Genomic DNA, 10,021 nt, shown 5'->3' with positions numbered 1-10,021 from the left:
CTTTAAAAGTATTGGTGGGGACAATTTAGATTTCATTCCTGGGTGTTGGTTACTTTCTTTGTGGAGTTTTTAACCTCTTTGGTCTATCAAAAGAAATATAAGAAGACCTGAGCTGTAAGGCCCAGGAGGGGCAGTTGGAGGTTGAAATCTGATATTATACAGCCACTGAAGATTTTGATTACTTGAACCCTTTCAGATCTTGGTCCTACCAGTTAAAACTGTGTAAGGTTTATGGAAATGTATCCATAAGGTGTATGGAAATGTATACAGTTCTATTTTTCTAGGGCACTTATTTACTTCAAAGGAGGAGAATGCTTTTGTTTTTTTTCCAAGTAACAAGACATATAATATATAATTCTAGGCAGATAATCACAATAAGATCTTTTTATTTTGTTTTCTTATGATAATATAATATTGATTAAAAAGAAATTATAATTGGATTTTATCTTCAAATTTGCTAAATGCCCAGAACTGCTACGTTATGCACAAAACAAAACAAAAACCTTAAAAGTAGAATAACATTTCTAATGCATATCTAATGATTTTGGTGGTACCAATATTAACATTCTCATCTACAGAGAAGATGCTGCACAGAAAAACAGTGTATCATGTGCTTTGTCAAACATTAACACACCCTATGCATTTTCCAAAAAGATGAAAGGAACTGTATGTTTACTATTGAGTCATGGCCTGAACGACTGATTAAGCACCTGGGGAAGCAGCCCAGGCAGCCCTGGGAGCACAGGTGAAGGCAATTCAGCTGTGTGGTGGTAAGGAGACTGGCTGCACCTCTCTTAGACCCTGTTTGAGTGTTGACTGGCAGTGTGGAAGGGTATTTGGTTGGAGATCACTCCCTTATGAAGTCTTTCCTGCAAGCCTAGATCTTCAGAGAAAGGTAAGCAGTTTTCCTTTTTCTTTGTGATGCTTTTCCATTGAGCTAGTCACTTTGCCATTACATCTTCTGTATCACCATTGCACCATGTTGATCTTTCTGATTGTTACAGAAACTCACCCAGATTCCTGGACAGAGGCACACTGGTGCCTCTTCTTTTGTTGAAATAGGTGGAAAGGATGTGATCTTGTAACAAACCTGAAAGGTGGTGGGAGAATGTACTTTGATACTGACTGGTTAGTTGAAAGTCATAGGTGAGCTTCAATCTGGCATCTTTAGTGACACTCTGAAGAAAAATAACCCATAGCCACAGATTGAGTTTTTCTGCTGAGTACATTCCATTGCTGTTGATGACCATGTTACTGAAAAATGTCCTCTAAAAAGGAAAGATTGTGAGAAATGGTCTTGTGGTAGAACATAAACTCATGGACAACGTTCTCCCTTGGACTAAAGCAAAGCTGTGAGGCTGACTTGAACAAGAAGTTCCAGAAGCAATGAAAGACAGTTGGATAACTATTCCTCAAAATAAGCTGAATTGTTTTAAAATGTCCCAGAAGTATTGTGAGCTTATTTCTGATTGTTTTCACTCATTTGGTAATACTAAAGTTGTATTCTGAGTCTGTTAGCTTTATTTTTTTTTTTTCTGCTTTCCTTACAGGTGTTTAACAATCTCATTATTTTTTGCTGAGTAGAGATTTTGAAGCATTTTCTTTTACCTTAAAATTCTTTATGCAGAGGTTCGTAATGTTTTTCTATTTATTGCTCCACATAGTTAAACCCTTAAGACATAAAATTAACTGCTCATGATTGCATGTTACTGTACAACAAGGAACTTATCAGAATTTTAACTGTGCTGATACAATTTGTTTTGTTTTTTACAAATATGGGACTAAGTTATATATTCAGAAATTAGGATTGGTTTTATCTTATGAAAAATACTAGGACAGCTTTGACAGTTACTCATAATGATGACTCGTAACAGGAAACTTTTAGTACCTAATATTTGTCAGCTTGAGTCATTCCGTCTCCCAAATTCACTATTCCCTGTATTAACCCCATACTTGAACCAACCATAAAGAGGTGCTTTCCACACTGTCAGAAGCAGATCTGGTAGGAGCTGAATCTGTGCATAAAAATCTACCATTTACAAAATGTAGATGCTGAAGTAACATCTCTCTTGTTTCAATTTGATAGTACTATGTGAAGCTGTAGCCAAAACAAAGACCAAAGAAAGAAAAACATGTCTGCAGGGGCAGAGTTTTCAAGATATATGATAGTAATGAAGAGGTCAGGTAACTGGTATTATCACCTAAACCATGGGATCTGTTACACACAGCTACATTCTACCATGGCTGAATGTAAAATTAGAGATTCAAAATATTCATTAATTTAGATCTTGGAACAATCTAGTCAGCTTTGGAGAAACAAGACAGTTATTTGCTTCCAAGGTCCCAAGTGAGCAGTGAAATGCTGGAAGTAGATAGACAGCAGTCGCAGGACAGCTCTGTAGCACTGCTTGTACACCCAAGCTGCAGTGCTCAGTGTTCACTTCTGGTCCTAAGTGGCTGAGATGCAGGTTGTCCAAATGGTATCTTTGGCCTTGAATCAGAAAGAAGCTGACATCTTTCTAGTGACAGAAAATCATTTAGAATGAGAAGTACTTGATGTATACGGAAATGTGAAGAAAAGTATGAAGTACAATATGTGGTCTATGGAATTGTGCCATTTCTGATTCAAGATTAACATACCCATTGTGCAATTTGAGTTCTTTCCATCACATGAATATGGCAGCTAACTAAAGTTGGAATGCCGTGCTAGCCAAAATTCATAGATAGTAATATCACCCAGCTTTTTTTGTTTGTTAGGCATCACACAGATGCATCCCTAAAGACTTGAACAGAAGCAAAGTTCAGGTGCTCTGATACTGTAAAGCTTGCCTGCCCTCATCTTTAAGGCCCAACACAAGAGATAATGCTGAAAATTTAGGAGTGGTTGTAAGGCAAAAACCAACAGGGACAGAGGAAACGGAATAAAGTTGTTTCCAAATCCTAGTCCTGTCACTGTTTGAAATGGAGAAATAATTGCTAACTGACTGCCAGCAATGGGGTGAAAATAAAAAAAAAAAAAAAAACTGACAAAAATACTGAATTTAGAACAGGTATTATGACTTACAGTGGAGATTTGATTTTAGTTTTTCATATTTTTTCTCCTCCATTTGAATGGAATAGAGAAATAGGAATTTGAAATCACAGTTCTACTTGTGTCATTACTTCACTCTACGTCATTATTTCTTTATGTTTTAGTCTAATATATTTAGAGCTGCAGTGTCCCCAGCTTCTGAAAAGCAGTGAAGGTCTCATGAGAAACTTCTGTTTCAATTACTCAGCAAAATTCTGACAATTCATTTACTTCATCTGAGGGCTCTTTCTGCAGAAGGTACTCAGTATTTGGAAGAATACAGTTTCCTACCTGATCACACGTATTGTTTTAATACATTTTATTTTTTCCTCTTACAGAACATGTATTTGTATTAAAGTAGCTCTAAAGGAGCTACTTCCAGAACTAGGAACTGCACGTTGTTAGGCATGCAATCCTGATTCTCTTTGAAAAGGCTCAGCTACGTGTGAAGGAACACTGGTTCAGTAGTCTGTGGGATGTTTATCTGATCAGTCCACATAGTTTGTCCCAAAAGAAAAGTCAGGGAGGGATTAAAAGAAAAATCAGCTCCAAAGAGCTTTGTCTTCCTGAGATATACAGTATGTTTGTATTTACAGTGTCTGAGTTTGGTTATTTATCTTGGCTAGAAATGTCATTAGAAGGAATGGGGTTTACAATAAGCTGTATGGAACACATCAGTTTTACAAAGAGACAGTGAAAATCTACTGCTGGATATTCAGCTGCTGACTGACAGTCTGACTGATGGAGTCAGACTGAAAAGCAATGTAGGCTTTTTCAAAATCTTTGAATTGTTTTTCTGTATCTACAAATTTAATTCGTGTGGCTCACTGCACTTTGGTAATATTCCTCGTTGTAGTGTCAAAGTCCAAAGAGTGCTAAGAATATCCAGAGATGAAACCACTATGTCTTAGTTTGCAAAAAAAGATGGTGGGCGGATAAACATGTTCTATAGGGAGTGGCTTGCAGTGAATGAAATGACAGCCATTGGAGACTAAAAGAGAAAAAGATAAGAAAAAATTTTGAGCTTAGAAAATTAGATAAAGTTCGTGTCTTGAATAATTCTATACAAGAAATACCAGAAGTGTGTGCTTTCTACTTGTTTTGTCAGCTTTGATGTACTCAATAGCTGTTCTTCAGCCTTAATTTTTCTGTATCAATGAAAGGAGACTGAATGAATGGGTCAAAATCTTGATACTCCAGAAAAGGAACAAAGGCTTTAATTGTAGCAGCTGGATAAGGAGAGAAATTGATTGTGAAAGAATCTCAAGAATGGAGGTGAGATAAAGAGAAGGTAAGACATGATGCAGAGAGTGGGGTCAGCCAGGTCAAACCTTAAGCACATCCACCAGTAACTCTGCTGGAGGAAGACAACAGCCTGTTTCTGAAGGCTGACCTTCCAAAGTTGCTTTTGTCTGTCTCCAGCTCCTACTAAAATGAGTAGGTCTTCATGCCTATAGATGGGAGTCAGATTGAGGCCCTATTTAGCTAAACTTAGGATGATGTTGTACACTGACCACAGATTGCTTTGCAACAGCTGGCAGCCTTCAGCCAACAGCCAACTTCTCACACCTCCCTGGCTTTTATCTCTACTAGCTTCTGCTTTTGGCCCTTATCAGACATCAAACATATTAGGGGCCTGTAGGAGAGAAGACTAAGAGGTAGAAAGAAAAGGCACGATAAGAAGCATTTATGAAGAGCGATGCTTGTATAAGATAGTGTTCTTCCCCCTGAGAAAGGTGGGCAAGGCCCAAGGAATTGTAGCAAGGTGGTTTGCATCCTTCATGGAAGGGTCACAGCCTATTTCTAGGAAGAGCAGTGACAATTCCAGCCCTACTATATCTGTCTCTGCTCTGGTTCCTGTGCACCTGAAAGAGTCCTGTTGAATCTCTGCATACAGTCACCAGATGAACTGACAAAAATAACACAGACTTTAAGGCAAGCTCTGCAGGCTGCACCCAGCTCTAACCATTCATCATCACAAATAATCACCAGTGTGAACCAGCATTCAGATAAGGTCTGTTCATGAATAACTAACAGCTTGATAACCTAGGCTGACAGCATAGTAGTGATACATTACTTAAGTGCTGTAGCTGTAGAACAGCCCCCTTTGTGGGAGGCAAAAACATCCAATAGCTCTGATCACTCTGATGGCAGATAGCTGGAGCGTGTGCTAATGCTGAGCTTCTGCTTCTGATGAGTATGTCCAGCAGTAATTCTGTCTGCTGATGGGCAGATTTATGTCCATCATAACTTGTATAACCACGGGCCTTTGCCATCGTCCTCCACAGAAAACAGCATAACATTCAGAAATGTGGAACTGTCACATTTGAAAACCACAAGTCTACAGAATGTTGTGTTAGGTCATCTTGCCCTGCATGGTTACAGAATTTGTGGATTAGAACTAGGTGGTCTGGAGCAGAGGCAAAGCTTGCCCACATCTGCAGGCAGTGCTGTCAGACAGGTCCTGGGAGAGGAGAAGCTGCGAGAGAGGGCCACTTCTGTTGGTCCCTCTGCTTTCAGGCACAGTGGGAACTGCTACCAGCAGAGCAGCACCCACTGGTAGGCAAAAAAAAGCTTTCCTGAGTTGAGGCATTGTTACTCACGCTCCCAGGAGTTAAGCTTAACAGAAACCTTCCATTTTGAGTGCAAGGTATGTTATCTATCTGATCTCATGTTTCTCATGTTAGAGAAGGCAGTTACTAAGTATATGTCATGCACAAGACTCACCCTGGGAAGAGACCAATAGCGCAAACCACAGGCATATACCTTGAGAAGTTCAGATGCAAAATTATAGGAAACTGGCACAGAAGTGACTAGAGTGACTGAGAGGGAGCTTTCCTTCATGGAGAGGCAATAAATTCTTCACCTAAAGGTCTGGGAAGTACCTGCAAAGGAGTGAACTCTGCTGCAGCAGTAGATCTGCTTACAGAAACTTATCTCTACCTTTTTAACTAAGAAGAGCGTAGTTGTTGAAACACAAAGGCAAAAAAGTAACATGAAAGCAACTTGTGGCTCATTTTAAATCAAATGCAGTTGAAATAGGGAAAGCCACACAACCTATGCCTATGAAAACACCCCTCCAACTCAAAGCACACCACAAAGCACCCTTATGTTACTGAAAGTACAGAAGTCTCTGCTTTCATTTCAATTATTCATTTGTCAGAAAATAACTGGGAAAATTCTTTTGGATTATTCACATTAAAATGTCAAGTAAAATTGATTTTTATTAAGCAGTTCTCTTAAAAATGAAGAAAATTTCTTTTTCCAGTTGGCCACTTAGCCCAGCACTCTTTGTGCACAAAATGTCTGTCCTTTCTCAAGCTTAAAGTGTAACAAATTTCAAAGGTTACAGAAGTATTAAACTTACTGTTTAATAAAAATGCAAAGATACAGTTGTAGAGGAGTAACACGATCTTCCAAAGCACCAAAACCTAATGCTAGAAATTCACCTTATGGCATACTGAATCTCTTTATGTGGGACTTTGGCACTGTGCTTCTGCCAGTGGCTTGGGTTACTGCTGAAAGAAGGTGGCCCAGGGCTATGGTATTGGTAAAGAAGCTGGCAAAGGAGACTGAAGGCTGCAAAACAAAATTCCCATGAACAGTTCGTAGTCTAGGGAAGGGCTGGACTGCTTGATCCAAAGGGGTTAGGGTTAAGGAGAAAGCCTAAAGCTACTGTTGAATTTATTCTGGAAGGAGCTGCCAAAGAGACTGAGGGCTGTGGAAAGAATTGTACCCTGTGGAATTCTTGATCTTGGAAAGGGCTTGGGCATCATGTGTTCAGCTCAGCCCAGGACTAGGATTAGGCTTCAGAGAGGAAGCTCAGAATTACAACTATGAGATGCAGCAGATAATCATCCAAAGTAAACAAGGGGTCCATGTTATGGTTATCCTTCCAGGTTTATGAAGTCTCTTGATGGAATGAAGTACAGTGAAGGAATAAAACAACATAATAATTTGTTTCCCGTTGCTTTTTCATTTCTGACACAATGCTGCACTTTGTGATACTTGGTGTAATTTTTCAGTTGCAGAACAGAATTTGGGGCATACTAGACCTGCTTAGCACTCTGAGTAGCTGGTAACCACTCAATTTCTTCTTACTTTTCCAACAGAAATCTTGACTTGCTATCAATTTTACTTCCAAGCTATACCCATCCCCCTGCTGCCCTCTGGTCTCTACAAACATGCTGAAATCTAAAGTTTCAGCCATTCTAGGAATCTCTCCTGATTCTTTTTTTCCCCAATCCCTGAGAAACCTGATCTGCCAGATGGGTGGGAGAGCTTATTGTTTTTTTGTCTGACATCTGGATTTCGTTAGCAGACTCATGCATGCTGAATCAGGAATGGGAGCTCAGAAGAAAGCAGATGAGAGTTAGAATTGTATTAATGTTATAAAAAAAATAATAATGTCCTGTTCCCCTCCCTAAGTTTGCAAACAAACACAAAACGTGAGTGACATGAGCTCAGGATAAGTAGTACAGCCCTTATTTGCTGTACCCATTTACATTAATGCTGGAGGTAAAAAGAATCCCTTTCAGTATCACATTAGTAGCACTATTTTTCAGGTTTATGAGTTTATGACAGCCTCGTGTATTCTGTTTAAATAGGCTCAATGTAGTACACAAGAAAATAATTTGCCACAAATAAACCAGGTAAGATTTGCTGCAGTGAGGACTGATGTAAATTACAGCAGCAAGACAGAGGATTTATTTATTTAAAATTTAACAGGCAGCAACGAAGTGTTAGTGGTGTCCCAAAAGTCAGGGTATTATTACCATAGCTCTCATTACTGAATAATAGAAACAGAAACATAAACAGTCACTGTCTTTCAGTTCTGTATGTGGTGCTGTGCTAACAGCACTGGGTGGTTGTTAGATTTTATTTGCCAAGGCTGATGGCTGAAAGTATATAGTATATCTTCAACATATCTTATCCTTCCTCTCCCTCTCCAAGGTGCAGGGAAAACCAGTTTTCAGACTGAGCACTCTGCCTATAGGTGCAAAATGGTGATGAGATTTAGGCAATATTTGTGATTGCATTGCAGAGGGAAAAGGAGAGAGAAATTTTCATCGTGTTCAAAGAGGCCTAGGACAAGAAATCAAACAAAATTAAAGATGAAGGCGAGCTTAAAAGGCAGAATTACTCCTTCATATGTTGTTAACACAGGTGTCTGCTCCCCTTTAAGACCTCAACTGCTTCAGCTGCTCCCCTCAGTTAGAACTGCCTACATTACATCACACAGGAACATTACAGCTGTGTAATGTTCTCATATTAGCAGAAAGCAGATAGAAGCATTTGGTCACTAATACAAAAATGACCAGTGTGTTCTGAAATCAGAGCACAGTTACTCTCATTTCAATGCACTCCAGCCTCCATCAGGAGATATAACTATCTCCTGTCCTGAGAAAGTGATCTGCCAGTGACAGGTGACACACAGGTAAATGTGTACTTGCCTGTCACAGGCATGTAACAACATTAGCTTAAGAATAAAGCTGTAGTGATGAGCCACCATTTTTAAGGAAGCCTGAAAAATAATGGTCTTGATTCCCCATTTTTCCTTGCTTCCCGTAAATATTTTTTTTTTTATTTTTGGGGGAAAAAAAACCAACAAAACAAAACATTTTTCCCCCCAGCATTTCTTTGCAATGAGTCTTTTTCATCTCCACTTTGCTTTTTGTTCTCTAATTTTCTCAGCTGTGCAACCTGGAGTTTAGAGTAAGAATAACATTGTCTGTTTTTATGAGCTCATGTAAGACCCAGTGGAGCTGTGTGGGGACCACGTGGTAGGGCTTCCTGGTACATGCAGGTGGTGTGGGCATGCTCAGCCAGGTGGAGGTATTGATTTCCCTGAGCCGTTGTAGAGGTTTATCTATAGCTGTGCACCTGCAAGACAGGATCAAATTAGAATGGATTTGAAACCAGTACTTTGTATGTGAAAGCCTTGAGCCTGGGAAATTATTCTAAACTCACGTCCAAAATTACAGCCTGAGACCACATCTAAGTCTAGATGAAATGTGCTCCTTCTATGCAGAATGAAAAAAGAGTGTTTTTTAGGACTCAGTAACACAGATCTCCAGAGGCTCTGTTCTAACCTTGTGCAAATTTCCCTGCAGCCAGAGAATGAGATAGAAGCAGAGTAGTGAGTATCCTGTGGAAAATCAGTCTTAGACCTCAGGATGAACTAGAAATCAAGATTATGTCACTTTCAAAATGTCTGCTGTTGCTTCTAAAATCCCTGAATGTTTCAACTTAAGTGCCTGTCCATGGGCTTTATTGCCTTAGCTAATAACTTGGCACTGACTGGGCCGACATGAAAGGCTTATTCTTCAATTTGTCTAATTACACAGAACTTTCTAGCCTTTCAGCCCTGTAAGGGAAATTTGGAAGAAAGAGGTTCTTTTTTTTTTTAAGAAAAAATCAGGCTTTTGCAGACTTCAGAAATGTCTCCTTAAATAACAGCTTTCTCTTATTAATGACTAGCAATTTCTGGTGTAAAATATAAGACGCTGAGGAACCAAGTTTACAGTAAATTTAACGTGAAATTTGTCTATTGCTTTATTGCAAGGTGTATTTTCCTATTAAAAAATAAATGTGAATATTTAAGATGTTTAGTATTGGTTCTGGTGAGCTGTAAAGTGGTGCAGGGAAGTAGGCCAGGAGTTACAGCAAGGCTTGTGCCTGAGGTCTGCTCTCAGTTCTGTCAGCTTGGAATCTGGGGAAGATATTAGATTTCTGAGACTTACATTACACATCGCTACAGCATAAATACATTGAATTTCTGAAGGTAAACTGAAGTTGGAGCTAACAGTTCCAGAATATAAGCAGAAAAATTTCTTATGCAAATATCAGCTTAGTGGTACTAACTTTAGGGAACCAACAGGTTTTTTTAATAATATTGAAAGCACTAGGAATGGCCCTTAATGGGTGAAAAAAATAAATTAAAAATTTGTT

The 10,021-nt window shown here is 39.1% G+C and overlaps 1 protein-coding gene across 5 annotated transcripts in view; it reads right to left on the bottom strand.

Moving 5' to 3' along the window:
- The window catches only part of ZCCHC24 (zinc finger CCHC-type containing 24), a 99,301-nt gene that overhangs the window by 68,773 nt on the left and 20,507 nt on the right, over positions 1-10,021 (bottom strand). Inside the window, exon 3 of one of the 5 annotated variants that reach the window (XM_085554176.1) lies at positions 356-8,953. The exons of the other annotated variants lie outside the window; for them this stretch is intronic. Within the exon in view, the coding sequence (XP_085410302.1) occupies positions 8,936-8,953 (18 nt within the window). The 3' untranslated portion in view covers positions 356-8,935. Of the gene's footprint in view, positions 1-355; positions 8,954-10,021 lie in introns of those variants that run through there. 5 annotated transcript variants of the gene reach the window in all.

The sequence above is a fragment of the Coturnix japonica genome, chromosome 8 (assembly GCF_054131305.1).
Source record: "Coturnix japonica strain WE chromosome 8, WE-NBRP24, whole genome shotgun sequence".
Taxonomy (NCBI): domain Eukaryota; kingdom Metazoa; phylum Chordata; class Aves; order Galliformes; family Phasianidae; genus Coturnix; species Coturnix japonica.
The sequence above is the reverse complement of the archived record's forward strand: the minus strand, read 5'-3'. Positions and strand labels throughout refer to the sequence as shown.